General features: G+C 40.9%; 1 protein-coding gene across 1 annotated transcript; it reads left to right on the top strand.

Annotated features, from left to right (window-relative positions):
- The first annotated feature begins 683 nt into the window (after nucleotides 1-683).
- Nucleotides 684-22,351, top strand: LOC131683534 (uncharacterized). Its single transcript, XM_058965586.1, has 3 exons — nucleotides 684-848; nucleotides 921-1,044; nucleotides 20,749-22,351. Exons 1-3 carry the CDS (start codon nucleotides 790-792, stop codon nucleotides 21,973-21,975), a joined length of 1,410 nt encoding a protein of 469 aa, XP_058821569.1. The 5' UTR covers nucleotides 684-789; the 3' UTR covers nucleotides 21,976-22,351.
- The last annotated feature ends 485 nt before the right edge of the window (nucleotides 22,352-22,836 follow it).

Raw genomic sequence — 22,836 nt, 5'->3', positions numbered from 1 at the left:
GAAACGGTTGTTGCATTTGAGCGAATTCTTTGCCAGAATTCTCGCACAAATTGCGCAAAATGCTCGCAGAAACTGCCAGCATCAATTTCGCTTTGCTCGACTTTTGCTAACTTTCTGCTTGCCATGGTGACTGGTCACCACCGCCTTTTTTGCGAGAATCAAACTCAGTTCCATTAAAAACGTTTGCTTGAAGCATAACCTGGATTAGTTTATAGATTCTCAATCGAATACGATATATAGATGGACATATTTCCAGACATGTTTGCAAATCTGGCATCCCTGATCTGGATTCCAGACATTGAGTTCTACAAGATGACGACACGAATGAACTCAGGATGAATACAGTTCATGTTTGACAATTCTCGGTGGTTTGTTTACTTTGTCAGTTGCATGAGAGTGAGTGCAACGGGTGCTCATCTGTTACATTCGAACTCACGTAACCCACATGTAAACAAACCACCGACAAACGTCAAACGAAGTTCATCCGGCTTAATTTGCGGGGTTATGTCGGTTGGTGTAAAACCTTATTTTCAAATTATATTTGCTAAAAAATTAACACTTGGCATCCTTGCCTGAACATCCTCATACAAAAAAATATGGACACCTGTGTGCCATCTTGACATTCTAGAGGATTATTCCTCTCCTTACCAATTCCAACCCACTGGGCAATCATGTGTAAAAGAATAAAGAAATATGGCGGTCACAACATTGGTGTTGAATAGTGCTGAAATGTAAAGGTAATAAAATTGCATTCATACTAATTCGTCAGAATTAGTGAAGTATATCGAAATGACGGATAAATGCTGCAAATGTAACTTGCCAAAAGAAGCCCCAAAATCGCAGCCCGGGTAAGTATTTACAACAATACAGCGTTGCGATTTTGTACATTACACGTCTATATGCGTTGGAATTTTGTTTAGATCAGCATCATTTCGATACATTTGCCGCCTGTGTTTGATGCGTGCGGAAGACACGGAGCCTATTTTTATCCACCCCGGGGACAGTACATTGGCCAACAAAATCTTAGCCTGCACCGGTGTACAGGTGAGAGTTTATACAAAAAAAAAACGTAAATATAAACATTGATTATGATCATGAAGGATAGCGAACAAAATATTACAGCGCAATTCTCTTGTAAAGAGTGGTACTACCCAGTTAAACTCATTCCGGAACCAGTTCGGATTTCTGAATGGAGTCAGTATGGATTCCAACTCAATCGGTTTCAGAATCGGTTGCATTTGAGTTGGAATCCTTACTGACTCCATTAAGGATTCCACCCGGTTTGACCGGGTAGTAGTGACATCATTCTTAATGGGATTTTCGATTGATTGACGCCGGTGTACTGGAGTGCACTGAAACTGCACCATTTTTGCACTTTCTAGCAGAAGTGCAAACGGGGTATGTTCCATTGGCACTTCTGCTAGAAAGTGCAAAACCAGTGCAGTCCACTACACCGGTGCACATCAATCGAAAAACCCATAAGAAAACCAACAGTAAATATTTTCTGATCTGGTTTTAATGTACATATTAACACTATTGAGTTGATCGAAGCCCAAATATTCATAAATTATTTAAAATTATTAAAGCAAAATTTTGTTTTTTTGTAATTTGTAGTTTTATTGCATATGAAAATCTGTTAGTTTACATTGTACATCAGGTCAAGGAAAGGTTTATGTGCAAATCGACTAAACTTTTCAGTAATTCAAGCAAACTTATTGAGGTCCTAACTGCAAATGCGAGCCCGTCTTTGTTTACTTTTTCTTACGCCAAAAACTTTGTCGCATGCAATGAGGTAGACGCAGAAATTTAATTATGCATCGATAGCATACTTTTCTATCTGCCTCTCGTTTCTTCTGCTGTAAATTTTATGCATTGGACATAGCAAGTCGATTTATTCTGTGCCACTCACACCACTCATGTAAGATTCATCTTTCGAATACCAAAGTGCCCTCTTCGCCATACCTGTATATACGATATTGGGTCGCATGTGCATCTACTACTTAAGGGCATGCTGAATAGAGCCACAAGGTGGCAGCTAAAATGGCCGCCGTCGTTTCTGCTTCTTCTTTTTATTTCATCGTCAAAATCAAAACGTTGCATTGACTAATCTATGTGGAGTGGTGTTGGTGCGAGATTGAGGTTAAATCGGGTAGTTTTTTTTGCCAAATGAGGTTAAATCAGATGGCGAATTGAAAACATAGCGTTATATGTATGTTGTCTATACACATTGCAACTGTGTTGGTGTCCTAGACGTCAAATAAGTCAATTGGCGCGCAAGACAAAATTATTTGTAACTTGAGTGTCTTATATCAGATTGCTTAGAAATTGTATCACTGTATGCAGGCATGTTAGCACAAGCTGATGAATAGATTCTCTTCACGGAATTTTGATTGGTTTGGGAAATTTGTACCTTTTTATTTTTCAAAACAAATGAAACACGTGGTGCAAATATCAGTCAGCTGATTGCTGAACGATACGCTTGTGTGCGTGCCATCTCATATCGGTATAGTACTTTCTAGGGTGACCATATCAGACGAGTAAAAAACCAGGACATTCGAAAGGGTACTGCTTCCCCCCGTTACCGCTCAATCGACATTGCCTTTTCCACATGTTTTCGGCTGCTAAAAAGTTATGGGGTCTGGCAGGCAGAGCTTCGACAGTAAAAAAGTTCTGGGAGTCTGGGAGGAAGAGCTCTTCCAGAAAGTCTTTCATCGGAATTCGATCACCAAGAACTTTTTCGGATTTACACACAGGCAGTTCTTGCTACACCACCATAAACAAACGTTTCATGCTGAGATGGTCTGTGCACGACCGACGAGGAGTTTTCAGTACTAAAAACACGACATTGACGTAAATCAGAAACATCAGCGATCCCAACTAGATTCCCTGCGCTATGCCTGGTAATCTCCAATGACAACCATTATCTTTCGATTTGAGATCTGCAAAACCTACCGTTGTTACCAGCAATTTCTTTGCTTAATCGATTGTTATATGAAAACCGGCGGATAGCTTGGTGTAAATAATATCAGTTTGAGCTTGAGCTTGAAAAAATCGACATCGACGAACTTGAAAGAAAACAAAATTCAATTCATGCTCGTCGCGATGAATGAAATGTTTGGTTCGTTTCCCTCGTCTCCCGACACAGCGCATTCAGGTTTGGACATGTTCGGTTTCAGAAGCAAACTGAATTTTGTTTCTATACTACCTATGAGAGGGATTATTGAGCAAAAGTGCACCAGATATAGATTATACAGTTCACTTATGCTCGAAAATGTAGAAATATGCCAGCTTCTGCCTTCAAGCTGTCCACATAAAAACAAATAAATGCTTTGGTTGGTGAAGGAATTTATATTTCCTCTGCACTCAAGCATTCCGTTCTGCATGAAGTTTCAGTCAGTTGGGAAGTTAATGAATGAGGGAGGCGATGAATCTGAATTTTGGTTTCAGTAAATACACGAAAAAATAAGTAACTGATTTTGAAATTTCGCAGCATACTCCCTGTTATTATACTAAATTCGGCGGTTAGTCGCTGTTCAGCATCCAGGCGTGAAGGCATGTTAATCATCCATTAGCTATTTTATTTATTTGACACGCCTCAATGCATTACCTGAGCATTACCTCTTTTAATATTATCAATGTGTAAATAAAAATAAATAAATCGAATTTTATTGTATATCCATCGGATCTTGTGTACGCGATTTATTACTTTGCGTAAAGATCTTATTTCTTGTTGAAGATCTATTTACTTCATTGCCTCTTGTTGCTAGCGGATCACTTAGTCCGCTTTCACTCGGTTTATCGTTTTCGTTCATGCTATCTTCGTTGTTAATGTTGTATGGGCTTTCACGATTACCTGGTTTGAGTTGTTTGTGGGGCCTATGGGTCACGATCGCTTATCCATGTTCTTTTTTATTTACTTTATTATCGGTGGTGCTGGAAGTTGATTGGGAAGTAGTAGGCGCATCACAATTATCGTTCACGTTGTGCGTAGGTTCTGTTGTTCCAGTATTCGTTGGTGCCTGAGCTGTAACTCCGGTGGTTTGTGATTTAGTTGATGTTGATGAAGGGCTGTGTGATGGGTATGCTTGCAGTTGATATTGCTTCGTTAGAGGTTTGTGTAAATGGTTTCTTGTAGTGTGTCTTCTTGTGTATCAGCGCAGGGCTCGCAGGGGTTTGTCATTCATCGATATTGACGAGGTACTCTTGGGAGATTAAAAAAACCATCGGAAGGTACAATTAGGATATTCGACTGTATTAAGTTTTGTTTGTCGCATTCCGATTGAGGATGTGTATACGTTGCAGTTATGGTTGCGGTCGGTCGTAACCAAGGTGCGGAAAACTCGCTCACCGCCATGAGCGTACATGAATTTGTTTCCTTATACATCGTCGGGGGTTTACGCTCTCGTTAAAAAGATACAGACCCACACAACTCGTTCCGCAACACACCGTATGCGATTACGAAGAGAGAGAGAATCGGAAATCGCAAAATTTTTTAACGCGTTCCACATTGCCGATGCAGTGACGTAATGAGTGCCATCGAACATATTCGGCAGCGAACATGTTCGTTCGGAAAAATGATCCAAATCTTCGTGCGCAATCCTGAAGCTGAACGATTGAAATATATGGCTGGCCTGAAAATATCGGTAGGAGTCAGTGTCCGCCTGGACACCGCACGGAGTGGCAATTCCTGCTGTGTAGGTTCAACTCGCAGTCATTTCCTTGCTGCGTGTTAATTTTATCATGCGCTATACATGTTATCGCTCGTGTTGAACTCTACCATTGTATGCACAAATGCCGTACTTGCGATGTAGACAAGATGTGTGGTAATGTAAATTGGGTTAGATTTGTTTGGATTTAGTTTAATTTTCAATGTTCAGGCGCGTTCGGCTCCTTCCATGCGCTACATTCGAGAGGAAACTTAGATTTGTCTTCTTTTCTATGCCAATAAATAATCTCGAATGTTGTGCGTTTTATAGCGTATCATTGCGCTAATATAGCTCACTACTTTCGGTGATATGCATTTGCATAGAATTGACAAAATATCGATTGTCGCTGATCAATTATCTTGTTTTTAACTGTAATGATAATATCTTTTGCTTCAATCATATGATTATCCACGTTTAGGTGGTTTTGGCATGAGGCGAAGCTGGCCCATTTTATAACTCAAATTGATGTCTAAATAAATTAAGTGATAACAGTTTCGGTTGAAACCTGACTCAGTTTCGAGATCAAACAAAAACACATTCGTGCTAGGGCATACGAGTCCGGCGCATAAAGTTCATACCTTTTTGTGTGCATGAAATTAGGTGTGAATAAACAGAAAGGGAATCATATGTACCAACTAATAACAATATTTTTTTTATGTTTTTTTGAGGTCGCTAGCCGTGCATTGAAGAATGCCTAAAACTCTGAACTAGGCCCCGTCGAGTCCAGTCCGTCATCTGTCCGTCTCGTCCTGTCGTGTCTGGGGCTTCCAGGTTACATGCATTCACCAGACGAGACTAGCTTATGTCAGCTTAATTGTGCACTGGTTTCGTAGAATCGAGGCGATCATCGAGATGATAGATCCTACGAGTGAATGCACTTGGCCCAGTCACCTGTCGAGCATTTGTATATTTGCGTGTGTGAATGTTTACGTGTGTATGGGAAGTGTTGCATGTTGAGATATGTGTGTTACCTGTAAATAATATGTTAATACAAATATGCATGATGTTAAAATAAGACATGTGTAATATGCTACTTACAGTTTGTTGTTCGTTCCTACTTATCTGATTCAATTGAGTATGAAAGTACATCTCAATTTTTCTAAAACCTGGCGACGTCTGATGGCAGCGAATAGTTATTGTTGACAGCAATGTTGCCCTTTTATGTTAAATTATCTCGGAGAAGTCATCAGAGGAATATGACGCATGAAATCGAAAATAAATAAAATAAAATAAAGAGTAGAGTTAGTACTGTTATTGAATATTAATTGAACAACACATGTACCATGCAATAAAACTACTTGGAATCGTCCAAATGCCAGAAAATGATATATATTTACCATTAACGACAATTAACTCCGTTAGAAGTTTCTCATGCTATGCTGTACGGGAATGGATCATTGACGTGCATCGGTAAATCAATCGTACCTTCATTTATCCAATCCGAATGAATCGAATCGAATGCACGAATTGAACATCAGTAAAAAATGACCAACGAATCCCAAGAAGGATCACCCACTATTCCATCATATAAGTCAGTTCTGCATCCATTCCCTGGTCCACACGTCACAAATACTCAGACGCCCACATACACAGATAGACACACGGCTAGCACACAACTGTACACTAGTACCAAAAACCACAATTATGCAATTATGTGCACGTTGCCGAGGTCGACCGATAAATCGACACACAATGACTTCCACTGCGAGCCGTGCTCACAAAGACTGCCGTTAAGCTGTTGAACAATGTCTTCAAACACAGCCCACAGAAAGAGTCAATCCACGGCGACCCGCCAATCGGCCACGCCAGTGTGCACAGGCTCTTAGGTGACTGTTAGTTTGGACTGGTGCAGAGTATGAAAAAACACAAAACATAAAAAAGGTCCATAAGCCCTCTCGGTCTCCTCGATGCACCACTATCGAGGCGCAATGCAATAACCATCCTAAAGCAGGTGTCTGCTCAAATATGCTTGAAGATGTTTGCAATACCGTCAAACCCGTCAACCTAGGAGAGGGATATGTATTAACTAATAACAATATCATACAATATAATAGATAAATCGAAATTTTAAAAACAGTTTACCAAACGAAATTTTCACTGAAATGCTGTTAAGTTTATTAAGTCCCTTGGAACTAATAATTGGAATGTGGATTGCGTGAAATTTAGTAACAAGGATCACCGTTCTGGCGAAGTAACTATTGGTGTTTGCTTCAGGCAAGATTTGTTCACAAAAATCTATAAGGCTAGTAACTAGGACTAAAACCATTCATTTATGCGCTTACAATTGTATTATCTATAGCACTGCAGTTGTTGATATTAGTCTGAAAAGATTCCGCTGTAGCTGTGCTGCCAGGGACATTTTCAGTTAGCAGTGAAAATAAAATTTGTAGATATTTTCGTTATATTGCATTATTATTGAAAACTGATAAAAACACATAAACGTAGACTATCTTTGTCTTTTTTTCCTGTGCTATGGGCTATTGAACAATTTGGCAGCCCATAGCACTCTGATAGAAGCATCACTCTTAATAATCAGAGGTTTTTAGTGTTTCTTGATACAAACAAATCAAAAAAAAAAATTAGCATGAAAGGTTTCGAGTGATCGGTGTGAATGAATTTGTTTAAAGACATCATTCAAAAACCGGGGATGGAAAACGTGTGCAACTTTCGTAGCCATATATTTTTCCAATCATAATAACTGGCCAACACCATTTCGATCGGCGTCAAATTGTTTAAAATCACAGTACTTTCAAATCGATTGGAATTTATGAATTGGACAAGATCGGTTGAGTTTGAATCTAATATTATCTTTTTTTTTTTTATCTTAAAATACGTTTATTTAGGCCCAAATGCTGTAGCTTAACGAGGCCGATAATTCATTTTTTTTTATATTACATGTCACATGTTAGTGGGGGAAGGGAAAGCCGTATTTAGGGGCGGCTTGCTCCCCTCTTATGTAAGTAAAGGACAAAGGTAGGAAGTGGGATACATATTGTGTAATTGACATCGTCGTTTGCTGATTGATCATTGTGGCGGATATGCACACTTTGTTGTAGTGTTGTAGTTTCCAGCCTGTAATCGCAGGGGCGAGGGGAGGGTCGATATTTCGGATAATTATTGGCACTCTATATCATCTGCATGTGCGGTATGTCATGATGTTCTGGATAGACGGTTATCAAGAAGAGTGTGCACCGAAGACTCGTGAAGCAATGCCATATTGTAGATACAGGGATAGGTTGGTGAGATTCTACTGTGAATGAGAGAGGGTAAAATGTATTAAACTTGGACATCAATGGTTTTCAAAAAGATATAGATAAGAAAAATATAGGGGTGGTCACGGCTTGCCAGGACGTCCCGGACTGGCACATAGGGTGATCTACCTCGGGCCCGAAGGGAATCTATTAGTTGGGACCTGGCAACACAGTACTCTGCGCACAGCCAAACAACATGCTCGATGTCGTGATAGCCGTTCTCACAAACACAATGATTATTTTCAGCAAGCCCTATACGACGGAGATGCGCGTCAAACGAGTAATGGTTGGACATGATCCTTGACATCGTACGAATAAAGTCCCGGTTCACATCCAACCCCTTAAACCAAGCATTCGTTGATACCTTCGGGATAATGGAATGTAGCCACCGTCCCAGATGCCCATTGCTCCATGAGGTTTGCCAACTATCGAGCGTCCTCTGACGAGAGATACTGAAAAATTCGTTGAAGCAAATTGGTCTTTCGTAAGTGTCGCCTTCTAATGCGCCCACCTTGGCTAAAGAGTCCGCCTTCTCATTGCCCGCAATAGAACAATGTGACGGGACCCAAACCAAGGTAATCTGGTAAGATTTTTCAGATAAAGCACTCAGATATTCCCGTATTTTCCCCAGGAAATACGGTGAGTGCTTTCCAGGCTTCGCCGCACGGATGGCCTCAATGGAGCTGAGACTATCCGAAACGATGAAGTAATGGTCTGAGGGCAGGGTGTCAATGATCCCGAGAGTATACTGAATGGCAGCTAATTCTGCGACGTAAATTGAAGCAGGATCATTGAGTTTGAATGAGGCAGCAAGATTTTCGTTGAAGATACCGAAGCCTGTGGACCCGTCGAGAATTGATCCGTCAGTGTAGAACATTTTGGCGCAGTCGACTTGATGGTATTTGTTATAGAAAATATTTGGGACCACTTGTGGGCGAATATGATCCGGAATTCCACAAATCTCTTCCTTCATGGATGTATCGAAAAATACAGTTGGATCAGAAGTATCTAAGAGATGAGCACGGTTGACGTTATATGTAGATGAATTGATGTTCTGTGCCATGTAATCGAAGTACAAGGACATGAATCGGGTCTGAGAATTAAGCTCGACAAGCCTTTCGCAATTTGCAATCACCAATGGGTTCAGAATATCGCATCGAATGAGCAATCGATATGAGAGGTCCCAGAATCGATTTTTCAGCGGAAGAACGCCCGCCAGCACTTCGAGACTCATCGTATGGGTCGAGTGCATGCAACCCAAGGCAATACGCAAGCAACGATACTGGATTCGCTCCAGTTTGATGAAGTGTATGTTCGCAGCGGAGCGAAAGCAGAAACATCCGTACTCCAACACTGATAATATCGTTGTTTGGTACAACCTGATTAGGTCTCCTGGATGGGCACCCCACCATGTTCCAGTTATTGTACGGAAAAAGTTGATCCTTTGTTGGCACTTCTGTTTCAGATACCTAATGTGACATCCCCAGGTACCTTTAGAGTCGAACCATACCCCGAGATATTTGAATGTTGAAGCCTGAGCAATAGTTTGATCCATTAATTGAAGCTGTAGTTGCGCTGGTTCACGCTTTCTAGAAAATACGACTAGCTCAGTTTTCTCCGTGGAGAACTCGATACCCAGTTGGAGAGCCCATGCAGACAAATTGTCCAAGGTATCTTGCAGTGGTCCTTGCAAGTCGACGGCTTTAGGACCTGTAATAGAGACCACACCGTCATCTGCAAGCTGCCTTAGCGTGCAGGAATTGACAAGACATTCGTCAATGTCATTCACGTAAAAATTGTAGAGGAGAGGGCTTAGACATGAGCCCTGGGGAAGGCCCATGTAGCTAAATCGTGATGTCGATAAATCGCCATGCGAGAAATGCATTTGTTTTTCAGACAACAGGTTTAGCAAAAAGTTATTTAAAATTGGCGAAAGACCATGCTGGTGCAACTTCTCATAAAGAATGTTGATCGAAACTGAATCGAAAGCCCCCTTAATATCCAAGAATACTGATGCCATCTGCTCTTTGTTAGCATATGCCATTTGAATTTCTGTTGAGAGCAACGCAAGGCAATCGTTCGTCCCTTTGCCTTTGCGGAAGCCAAATTGTGTATCTGACAGTAAGCCATTTGTTTCGACCCAATTGTCGAGCCGAAACAGGATCATTTTCTCGAACAACTTCCGGATACAGGACAGCATTGCGATCGGACGATACGAATTGTGGTCGGAGGCTGGTTTTCCTGGTTTTTGGATGGCGATGACCCTCACCTGTCTCCAGTCATGTGGGACAATGTTACCCTCAAGAAACCTATTAAATAAATTCAACAAGCGTCTTTTGGCAGAGTCTGGCAGATTCTTCAATAAGTTGAATTTAATTCTATCTGGCCCCGGGGCTTTATTGTTACATGATAAGAGAGCAAGTGAGAACTCCACCATCGTAAACGGTGTTTCGTTCGCGGTATTGTAAGGCGACGCGGCGCGGTAGATTTTCTGTGCCGGGGCGGAATCCGGACAAACCTTCTTGGCGAAATCGAATATCCAACGGTTTGAATATTCCACGCTCTCGTTAGTACTGTTTCGGTTTCGCATACGTCGGGCCGTGCCCCAAAGAGTGCTCATCGATGTTTCTCTTGTTAACCCGTCGACAAACCGGCGCCAGTAACTGCGTTTCTTAGCTTTCATTAAATTTTTCATTCGCTTTTCTAATATCGCGTACACTCGATAACTAGCAACTAACCCGTCGTTCCGGAAAGTTTTATACGCGGCAGCTTTCTCCGCGTACACGTCTGAGCACTCTTTGTCCCACCACGGGTTGGGAGAACGTTTTTGGGTGTTCACGTCGGGTACTCGTTTCGTCTGAGTTTGAATCGCGCTATCGAGAATCGAGTTGGACAAAAACTTATATTCTTCCTCCGGGGGAAGTATCTGTGTTGAATCGATAGTTTTGGATATCTCAGCAGCGTAGCTCTTCCAATCAATGTTTCGTGTGAGGTCATAGGGAACATTGATTGGTGTCGATGGTCTTGAACCAGTGGTGATTGCAATTACAATTGGTAAGTGGTCACTACCGTGGGGATCAGATATTACCTTCCACTTGCAATCTAACCGTAGTGATGTCGAGCATAAAGATATGTCCAGTGCACTTGCTTGCGCAGGTGGTCTAGGAATTCGTGTCATTTCCCCTGTGTTCAGAATTGTCATATTGAAGTTGTCACAAAGGTCTTGAATTGTCGAAGATCGATTATCGTCGTATAGACAGCCCCACCCCGTACCGTGAGAGTTAAAGTCTCCAAGAAGCAGGCGGGGCGAGGGAAGGTGTTCAATCACGTTGGAGAATCTTCGATATCCCATCATGGCCCTAGGAGGAATGTAAATAGAAGCAATGCAAAGATCTTTGCCTTTGATTGTTGTTTGACAAGCGACAACTTCAATGCCTGGCGTCGAAGGGAGGTTGATTCGATTGAAGGAGTAGCACTTTTTGATCCCTAAAAGTACCCCCCCATATGAGTCTTCTCGATCCAAGCGGATAATGTTAAAATCGTGGAAGTTGAGGTTTATATTAGAAGTTAGCCATGTTTCACATAGGGAAAATGCATCACAATGATTGTAATTTAGCAAGTGTTTTAATGAATCAATTTTGGGGATAATACTTCTGCAGTTCCACTGTAAAACAGTGATCAGATCCCTGATTCCGTCTAATAAGTTAGCCATCGAAGGATACGATCGCTGTAAGGAGGGGCCATTGTTCAGTCAACTGTTTTAAAAATGTTCTTACTGTTGGTAGAATAGCAACCAGCAAGCTTTTCATAGGATCGGTAATGTTGAAAGCTGTGAATATCCAGTCCACAATGTCAGAAAATTTAAGGAATCCCGTTTTAGGTTGAGTTTCTGACTGTAAAATTGGAGCACTTGGGATTTTTGGTGCCCCGGGGAGTGCTGGGAACTCCTGGTTGTATCTCAATTTCCCAAAACCAGGAGGTATTATCTTCGGATTTGTACCAGCCCTTCCAGTTGATGAATTATTTTTATTTTGTACCCTTGTTTGGGACAACCTAGGACCCTTACGAGGAAGTTCAGGTGAGTTTTGATTAGGTCTTTTCCTAGAGTTTCCAAGCGGAGCCAAAGAATGCCCCTCGCAAGGGTCGTTAGAGGCGTTATCGTCAGTTGGCAAGAGAGCGAATGGGTTTTCGGAGATAAGTGGAACAGCTCTTTTAAGCATTTCTGCGTAAGAGCGTCTGGAGCGATCTTTGGCGGATCGCTTCAGTTTATCCGCGCGAAGTTTGTACGTTGGGCATGTCAAAAGTGCATGCGGATTCTCCCCACAGTAAACACACTTCTCAGCGGGGCTACTGCAAGTATCATCCGCATGGCGTTCCCCACATTTACCGCACCGTTGCTTGTTGCTACAGTAGGTGGCCGTGTGACCTAGCTGCTTGCAATTGGAACAATTCATGACCCGCGGTACAAACAGGCGTACAGGTAGACGAGCTCCTCCCACTTCAACGTAGCTCGGAAGTGCAGATCCGGCGAAGGTTACGCGAAACGAGTCTGATGGATAGTAATTACCATCTTCGATGGACTTTGAGTGCAATTGCTTGCACTCCAAAATCTTAACTGATTGAAGGTTAGGGTCCTTAAAGCGGCCAGCCCCATCATTCATCAGATCATCGACAGTTAGACCCGCATCACTTACCACACCGTCGATCTCCACATCACGAGAAGGGATGTAGACGCGATACTCCAGCGTAAAGAGGCTATTTCTAACGATATCATTGGCCTGTTTCAAGTCAGTAACGACTACGCGCAGTTTGTCTGACTGAACCTTTTTAATCTCGGTTACGGCCGAGTAACGTTTTGTCAGCTCCCGTGCAACAGTTATGCTGTTTAACGGTTTATTTTTGGGCCGAAAGTATACCACCCAAGGACCAGCGGATCCATCCTGGTAAACCTTGACTCGGGGGGGCTGTGAGACATTGGGGGAAAGTGGGGGAAGTGGATCGACCATAACATTATCTGTCTCAGTATCAGATATACGTTCTTCTTCTTCATAATATTCCTCTTCGGAGGGTGATCCTTCTGTTTGTTCCATTTTGTTGCGGGAGCAACACGCTCGACCGCACTGTTTAACTTAAATCAAAATAAAAAATCAAAAGCAATAAAAAGAAAAAAATCGATAAGAAAAGTAAAAAACGAAACACTTCACCAGTTGGTTCCTGACGAGCTGGTAGGTGAATTGATCCTTCGTTTGTTTTATTCGTCACCCGCGTGACCTTCACACATTAGAGCTGATATAGCTCGTCTAAACAAAGCCGTCTTTCAGGCAAGAAAAATGTTTAGTAACGCACTTCACTGCACTACTTTAACTGATATCGCAGGTAACAATTATCACTCGCGGGACTGTTTATTAGTAATGCTTTACTGCAGCCTCTGCCACAGCAAGCACCTTCGTACCACCGAAAAAACTAAACCACACCGGAGAGAACAAAAAGCACTTGTTTCCCGGTACAAAGTTGGGTTACGAATGAATCTAATATTAATAGAAGACCCCATGTTATATAATACTTCCAGAGAAAATTGGTTAAATCTCACGGTATAAAGATACTTTCCTAAGATTCAAATTTGAAAAATGATACATGGTTAATTTTACGAAGATGCGAATTTTAATCCAGGTCGCAATTCTATGATTGTGAGTATTGTGCGAATTATATTAGAATTTAAACTAAACTGTTCTCATTAGAGTCAGACCCAAAAAAATGTGAAAAGCCTTCAGGCAGCACAGAAAAGCTGTTAGGAAAACTTGGAGTCTCGAACCGAATTACATCTTTGAGTTTATATAAAAAATTGTATGTTTAGTAATGTTCTTGTGTGGTGTCAGATGGAAGAAGTGACGACGATTCTGTAAAAACTTAGCTATCTGCTGAGAATGGTGTTCATTGCGATAACTGGGGCACTTACGACACAGAACTGCGTAGAACTGAAGAACTTATAAATACTATCAATTTGGACAGTCTTCGGCTATATTTTCCAAGCAACTGGATTTTTGCAAAGATTCTAGGGGAATTCTATTGTGCTTCAGAAAGTAAACATTGAGTAGTAGCTTATTACTGAAAGAGAAGCACATACCACAGAGAACAGACGTCCATCTTTAGCATTCAACTTGTGTAAAAATCACTAACGTTATCGAAGCTAATTGGGATATCTCCACCCGGTGCGTTACTGTCGTCATATTTTTAGTGACCGAGCTCGATAGATTGAAAATCGAATTGTAAAGCCTGAAGGTATTTAGGTTTGAAGGAAACCATTTTTGTTGTAAAAATCACTTTCAACTGTCCAAACAAAAGATTCTTTTGAATTTTTTTTTCCAGAAATAGTGTTATTATCCAGTGTAGCGCATTCCTCTGTATTTGACTCCTAAAGTGCACAGACTCTGGGTCTTACTATAAAAATTGATTCCGCTAGACACTAGTTACACTGTTACCAGTTATATTATATATATAAATAATACATTTCTATTCATTGTAATCAATAAATATAACACGTATAGCATAAAGTATAGTTAACCCTTAAATGCATTACGCTGTTTTAAAACAATATTACCCAAAACATCTCAAAATTATCACAGTAATGTATTGAAACTATGAAACAACTTTCACAAAATAAAAAAAAAGAATTATTTGCGCCTTTGAGGGTTAATATGACTCCCATGTTTGGAAATAAAGTAAAATGTGATATCAATTGATACAAAACATATCTATTGCGCATTTTTAAAAGACCTATTATGCACAACAATAATGTTGCCAAAAACGAAATCCATTTGTTGCCAAAATCTGAGTGTACCGAAAAGGGAGCATGCAAAAATCGGAACGTGCCAAAAACGCAATCTTATTGTACTATCATTGAACAGCCTCCAAGAAACATAAAACACACATATCGTCAATACTTCCTCCATTCCATTACACGTTGAATAACCTTGTCAATACGCTCCAGTATTGACAAAACAACTGAACGTGTAAGGACCGCTAATATGGAACACAAACAAGATCAAACATTCTTCACTAGTATATATGATGATTGACAGCAGGAAAAACAAAAAGCACCACAAAAAGGATAAGCAATCAAAACAATATTTAGAAAGCAATATTTAGAACAGATGGATAAATCGTCGTACCCGGAACATCACGTTCCGGATCCATTCTTGACCGCTCATCATTCCGAATTAGATCCACATAACATCACTGTGAACAGTCTAGGGAAAGAAACCGATTCCACGCACCCCGGCTTGGTCACAAAGTCAACTTACTGTACTATCATACTACAAATTATGCAAAACATCAAACTGTCTTGAAAACAAAAACTCCTAAGTCTGTTAATGATTAGCGGCTCTTAAGCGTTCAATAATCCATTGTGGTATAACAAAGTTGGATTGACGATGTGCATCAAAAATATTGAACCCGTAAAGTCCGCTATTCATTTATACCTACGAGGAATATCAACGATATACAAAGGGACAATCTGCTCGCTTAGCATATTACAAAAACACGCACATGCACTCGACTGACACTACACCACTTCATCGATACAAAACACCGCGGCAGCGTCAATGCAAACAATCGCAAGCACCGCTCCCGCTCGCGTGCGGTGGGAATTGAATCGATTTTCGATTTAGACGAACATAGATCGCGATCCAAATTTTTGAGGAAGAATCGCATTGCCGAACGGATCCGCTCATCATTGTTCGGATACAATTCCGAACATGTATTGGAAAGAACCTAAATCGCAGCGATCCAAGGTGAGCGTAAGAGAGAAAAAATACGAACTTGTGAGCTACCGTATTCGCTTGGCTTTAGCCGATCGGGAGCTCAACAGATGACACTCATAAACAAGAAAGACAGCATAAAGCATCGGAGGTGGGTGAGTGCGCGTGAGCCTTGAGTGAGCAGAAAACGATGCGATTCTTCCTATCCTTGGTCGTAACAGCGATCTGGAGCATAGTGAAAAGCGAAGACTGAATAAATATAAATATATTAGGCTTACAGGAGGAAAACCAGGACAAATCAAGCATTTTCCTCGACTTCCCAGGACACCAGGACAGTCAATACAAAACCAGGACATGTCCTGGGAAACCAGGACGTATGGTCACCCTAGTACTTTCTAACCGCACACAGATGCTGCACGGAACCCGAACATAGCCGAACAAAACCGAACCTTTGTTGTGATTTTGGCATCGCTTCACCTTAAGGCTCAAGTTACCTTTTTTGAGCATGTGTTAGAATTGAGCGCTTGGTAGTATGCGTAGGAAAAAAATGCATGCAGCTTTGCCACCGGATTATCCATATAAAACCTTTTCAAAACTTTAAAAGAAGAAAATCAGTCGATTTATTAGATCATCATTATTCAAATCACGCAAAATAGCTGCTGGAAAAACTATCGGCTTGGCTGAATGGTGCTGTTGAAAAAGTGGCTGTGGTTTTTTCATTGCGCAGTTGTGTTGCGTACCCCAGCACGTTGTGGTAGGGTGGCAAAAAATCACAGCTACTTTTTCAAAAGCACCATTCGACTAAGCCGATAGTTGTTACAGCAGCTATTTTGCGTGATTTGAATCATGATGATCTAATAAATCGACTGATTTTCTTCTTTTAGAGTTTTGAAAAGGATTTATATATAAAATCCGGTGGCAAAGCTGAAAATATTTTTTCCAACACATACTATCAAGCGTTCAATCCTCATAGACACTTACCGAAAGTTCTTTGAGCCTTAACTCTTTCAATGATAAACTTGGCGAAATCATTCTCTTCCGATATTTACTAGAAAATTTAATGTCTAAGCTGTAATAATCGAAAGAGAATTTTAAGCTGGGAGCCTCTCATATGCGTATATTTCAATAAGTATGCGAGAATTATTAAGTACTAACTAGCCAAACATTTGAAAAAGGCCTAACTAACATACGTAAACATTGAGAGAATTGCAAAACAAGTTTTAGCGCAGACTGCATATCGCGCCGTCGTATTTTGTGCAACACATTCCGAAACTCTAGCGAAATCTTCTTCCAGCACCAGCGAGTGCTCATTCGGGGAGCCATTCGCGCGAGTACCGGTGGGTTAATATGTAGTCTTTAGTTGTAGTCAAATTCTTCATAATCCTTTTTAAACAATTCTCTAAAAATCATGATTAGCGCATAGAATCCCGCCGTCAAAAATCATTTTGAGTGCAAATTATTGATTTTATTTAATTTCGTTTGATTGCGCGCTTTGTTTCCTTTTCGACACACCACACAAGCAAATACTTTTCAGGTCTGATATACACCGAAAGTTAGAAGAAATAAGTTAAATCTAATCTGATGGCAAGATTGGCCCAATAAGGCATTATAGAATCAGATTGACCGTGTATGTGAATTATGGAAAAGTTGGGCTTAGAGTAATTGCAGTTTTGATTAATTCATAATGCATGCGCTATGCTACTTTTACAATCAGATAAAATAACCCTTTATAATACTTATATAATGTGTCGCTTGCTAGTTAGGCTCTTTCAAATCAAGTACAGTAAAGACCCGTTTTTATCAGCCCCTTGGTTTATTTTAGAACTGACAAAATGGGGATATTGACAAAATCGGGACATATTTTTTTCTTTTTAATAAAAGGAAAATTAAAATATTCTTTTTTAGTCCCTAGACATAGTATCATTACCATTTCTGCTTAGAAACGTTGGATTTAAATGTTTCCTGTTCCACTCGTCAGTAAATGCCACTAATTTGGCGCCAAACACAACATATTTGAATGTCTAAAGCATCTGGCTAGTGGCGAGTTTCTGCTTGTTTAGTTCAAATTTCCATTAAAGAAAAATGCGAAATTTAAAAAAATAGTTCTTTTTTAATTTTGCATGTTTTGGATCTTTAAGATGAGAAAAACATGCTTAGAATAGCATAGCAAAAACGACCGCACTCATCATTGGTGGCTGATACAGTAAAATCTTTTTATACAATAGTATAGTTCGCTGCACACCTGGTCATGTCCTTCCGATCGCAAAAGGGAAGGAAATGTTTGTTGAATATCTACTTAAGGAGATACGGGGAATCCACGCAATCTCCATAGGTATTACGGATGTTAGATATTGTTAGTAGGAAAGGAATTTGGGTTGTGGAATTGGTGTTGTTTATATAATATTCGAAATAATAGAAAATAAAAAGTAAATAAAAAATAAACTGGATTGATCTCCCCAAATTTGCTGGGCTATGCTGCAAAGGCACGGGCTTCAGGCACCACCGCTCAACCACCTCCTCCGAATATTTCGCTGGCGGTATTGACTACTGCAGCGGTTCTCAACCTTTTCGCGCCACGGACCCCTTCGTAATTACTCAGGGTTGCTGCGGACCCCCGCGGCTTAACATCCATTTTGTGTACCATCCAAATATTACTTTCCGTCTGTTACAAAAAAGGTCCTTCTGAGATAAATAATTCTCTTCTCGGACCCCTGGTCACTACCCCAGGTTTAGAATCGCTGGACTACTGTATTCCAAGTCGGACATACAATTCTTCTCCGCAAATTACTCTTCAGCCAACTGCTTTAGCTTTTCCAAGCGCAGCAGTTTCATGGGCCCTCAGTTCAACTGATGTGTTGCAAACGGAGATTCAACGATTCAAACAGTTTTTATCTATACCCGAATAATACTTCTGAATGATAATATTCCACAATCAGTAGGATGCCGATACCGATGACTGGAGCTGACGTTTCCACCAAGTGACCAAATATATTAGTTTGCGGACTTTTGTACGTAACAGTGTCATACACACTCGTACATGCGCAAAATTACTTCCCAGTTTACGAACTCAACGGCTTATTTCTTCAGCACGGGAAAAAACTAATTTACAACACAAAATAACTGATGTTTTCACAAAACTATCGCACCAGCGTCTTGCCATGAATTATTTACTTCCTGACATTTCTGTCAGCATCGCCTTGGAGTCTACATCATATTGGCATATTTCGCATTGAATCCGCTTCTGTCTCTTCCTAATCTCCTTTTTGTCTCCTAGGTTCGAAGCGGATCAATCGACCATTAATTGATACGGTACACTTACTAGTCGTATTAGTCCTTACTCCCAAATACTTTTTTCTTGTTATAGTCAATACACGTGTACATTACATTATGCACCAGGCAAACCCTCAATTTCTTCCTTTTTTATCCCTTTATGGGCAGCTAGGGCCCAGGGTGGTGACTAGCGGGTCTCATACATCCTTGACCTGACGGACGAAGCTATGGTGCCTTGAACACAGGCAACGCAGATCCAAGGCCATCATTGAAATGATAAGTTCTGCGTTTGAGATGTACTTCACCCGGTTCCTAGACGAATACCTGTAATTATTACGTGTGATTTTGTATGTATATGTCTAATTGTGAGTCCTACTGTGGTGGTTTGTGCATGGAATGTGTAAGTTTTAGCGTTCGAGTCCAGGGGTGCATACTTGTCTGAGTTGGCGTGGATCCTCACTAATTGCGTAAGAGCGTGTGGATGTTTTTTCGAGAGTTGTTCTACTGGAGCTGTAGAGCTAGGTTGTGGGAAGAGCTAACCGTCAGAATCACTCGCTACAGTTGCAGACAAGATCAATTGCAGCGGGTCGTGATTCTAAATGATATTTGTTGTACGGTACAGACATGTGCAAACACAGGGATCGCGTGCATCATCACGAGGGGCTCGAGCGTTTGTCCGTTAACGTGTTCGATCGCGTGGGCCTTTGTATGTCGCGTGTGCTAGCGTGCATGTAACTTCGCATGTATAAATTTGATTTTATAACCGTGTTTCCATTCGCATATTCGCGCGTGTTCTTAGATGACCGCGCACGGACCGTGAATTTGATACTTAATTTTCGCAGCATGGCTCAGATGCAGAGCGTGTTCTTCCATATCACTTTCACGTATTCGAGATTTTGGATGTATTGGTGGACGATCGCATTTGCATGTTCGCCCCTGCCAATTCATGACGAGGGACTGAAACATTTGTATGGTAGCGTATTCGATCGCGTGGGCCTATGTATGTCGCGTGTGATGATGTATGCAGCTTCGCGAGTATAGTTTCGGTTCTGTAGTCGTGCGGCCATGGAGACTCCCGGACGTGAACGACCCGTGACCGCGCGAACACGGGCGCCTGTGGGCTAGCGTTTGTGAATGCGATCATTTTATCAACGAGGTACTATCGTGCTTTGGAGATCGCGGGCGTAGGTGTGCATGAGTTATCGCGTAAGGCTGTCAAAGTTTGTTTGGTATATTGTCATCTTCGGGAGCCCTGACATGGTACAGTCCAAATGTAGGAAAGTCCCAGGTCGGGGCTCGTCGCTAAGCCCAAGGTGCCTCCAGAGAGTACTTGGCCCCAAACCCACACTGTACATTATTTCGACCATGGCATAAGTGGGTAATAAAGGTCGCCAAGTACTAAACTTGAGCACAATGTAGGTTAACTAAAAATAAAATAATCGTATCCCAAGTTTCTGTATTATATTATCACTGTAATACTGCTTTAGTGGAAAAGCCCCCGGACCACGTCAAGGTACAGTATCATGCCGAGGGCTTTAAGATGAGAAAATCATGCCTAAGGACGAATTCACTCAAACTTGACTTGTTTCGTCTGCTAAAGACCCTTCAAACATTTTCATATGACGCTAATTAAATGGAATCTTCACTGCATTATATCAAAATCGTTCTTAATTATAAACAATCCTATAAGTATTAAATACCTAGATTTATGCTCTGTTTCAATATATGAAATGTCCACGGTAAATTAAATATTTATCATTCCAGGTTGACGAAAATGCAGCAGTTGGTCCGAATTCCATTTGCATGTCATGTAAGACATCGGTTTACAAAAGTTTTCAATTTCTGGAACTTTGCCAACGCAACAATAAGATAATACAGAATCTACTAGCAAGTCACAACAAGACTGGGAACGGGGATCCTCCAAGTAACGAGTTACGCATGGTCATTCGCTCCACACCTGTAGTAACACATCCTAAGTTGGTACACAATAGAAAACGAACTGTATCAAGGCGCAAGTCAACTCGTAGCAATTTGGAATTGTCGACAAGTGCAAGCGATATCACTTGGAGTGATTGTGACACTGACGAACAGGGTGAAGACGAAGTTGATGAAGTTCTTCCATTCCGACAAACGGCCTACGAAACCGATACACAAGATGATTCACCAAAAAGGCAAAGATTAAGTTTAAGCGAAAATAAAGTTCCCACATTAGTTATACCAATTACACGCTTAAATGGAAGAATTGTGCAAAATTCACCTCGGACTGTATCAGATGGACGAACATCGCGTGCCTCAACGGTTGATCCGGTTGGTGAAAATGATTTATTCCAGTGCGAATTCTGCGAAGGATCTTTCCCCTACCGTATTCAAATAAGACAGCATATAGATATTTACCACGCTGATCGAAAGCACGAATTGGCGTGTAAATTTTGTTCGAAAGCCTATTTTACCACTGATACACTCCGTAAGCACATCGCACAGAAACATCCATCATCCGTAATGTTAGAATGTAAAGTGTGTCAACGGTCATTCGCTAGTCCGCAAGGATTACATCAACATTACCGTTCACTTACCCACAGAGCAGCTACTGGAGAAGCTGTCTATCCACGAAGACGGTCTTCGTATATTAGTAATAACAACCGCCGCCCATCTTGTAATTCGGAATTCGATGACTATCAGCCAGATAGAAATCGATCACGTAGGAAATCGTCCCAAACGCGAAGCATATTTGATGACGATTACAATCCTTATGCAAACGTATGCTATGATGAAGTAGCAACATACAAGTGCGACTATTGTGATGTCCGCTTTGATGATAGACAGAGTCTAGCAAAGCACATCGGTGTTCGACCGTGCCGCGTGGAGTTGGAACCTCTCGATCTGGATCTACTTTTGGAGAAAATGGATCTGGACGAACTTCTCAGACCGATCAACAATGGCGACGAAGTTGCAATAATCGAGCCACCCATCGAAATAGTCGACCTTACGTAGCATACCGCTATCCACAGTGATCATTCAACAGCAAAGCGTCTAATCTTACGAATCAAATTTACCAAAAATCCTACACACTGCAATCTCTAAGAAATATGAATTATATTTTTCCATGTAGTTATAAGCAAATATGCGTATTAGAAGTCATATATTTTTCAATCAAAACTATTATGCATTTTTAGTGCTAGTAGAGATATCGATCATTCGTTAAAATAAGAGAAAACTTAAATTGTCAAATTTTTAATTAGAAAACATTCGAACTGAATGTTTTCTCTATGGTTCATGTTGAAATGACAAAAAAAACCTAATATTTATTTGAATTGAATGGTTTCAATAAAGAAATGTACGACAAAATAGGTGGGTCCAAAGGATTTTGTTTCATCATTTTAATATGTACACTATAAACACTCCATTCGGTCAACCACCTGGGGTTCCTTCCGTATGGCTGGAAAATAGACCGTTTTTGTTTGTTAACCATTCCAACTTCCACTGGCAAGCAGCGGCTCACAGAAAAAAAAGTGTTTCCATGTCTTTGCAAATAACTTAGTTCAAGGATTTGGGCAGGTATTAGCTCGATTACATTTCGATGATCCATTTCGTTTACAGGGCAAACCGTATTCCAAAGCCATTGTCCCATCAACTAGCCCCACCTTAAGGTTGAACAGAGAATGGGCAAAAATCGAAAACGAAAAAAGCCGTTTTTTTCCACACCGTGCGTTAGATCTTCATAAAAATCAATCAGCAATTTTTATGAAGATCTAACATACGGTGTGGAAAAACACTGCTTTTTTCGTTTTCGATTTTTGCCCATTCTCTGTCCAACCTTAATTTAATGTTTTCATTAAATGGGCACACTAAGAA

The sequence above is a fragment of the Topomyia yanbarensis genome, chromosome 2 (assembly GCF_030247195.1).
Source record: "Topomyia yanbarensis strain Yona2022 chromosome 2, ASM3024719v1, whole genome shotgun sequence".
NCBI classification, from domain to species: domain Eukaryota; kingdom Metazoa; phylum Arthropoda; class Insecta; order Diptera; family Culicidae; genus Topomyia; species Topomyia yanbarensis.
This window is presented reverse-complemented; position numbering and strand designations above follow the sequence as displayed.

Coding starts and splice junctions, on each gene's coding strand:
- LOC131683534 (XM_058965586.1), top strand. CDS start 790: ATGACGGATAAATGCTGCAAATGTAACTTGCCAAAAGAAGCCCCAAAA. Junction 849..920: donor GCCCCAAAATCGCAGCCCGG/GTAAGTATTTAC, acceptor AATTTTGTTTAG/ATCAGCATCATTTCGATACA. Junction 1,045..20,748: donor TAGCCTGCACCGGTGTACAG/GTGAGAGTTTAT, acceptor TTATCATTCCAG/GTTGACGAAAATGCAGCAGT.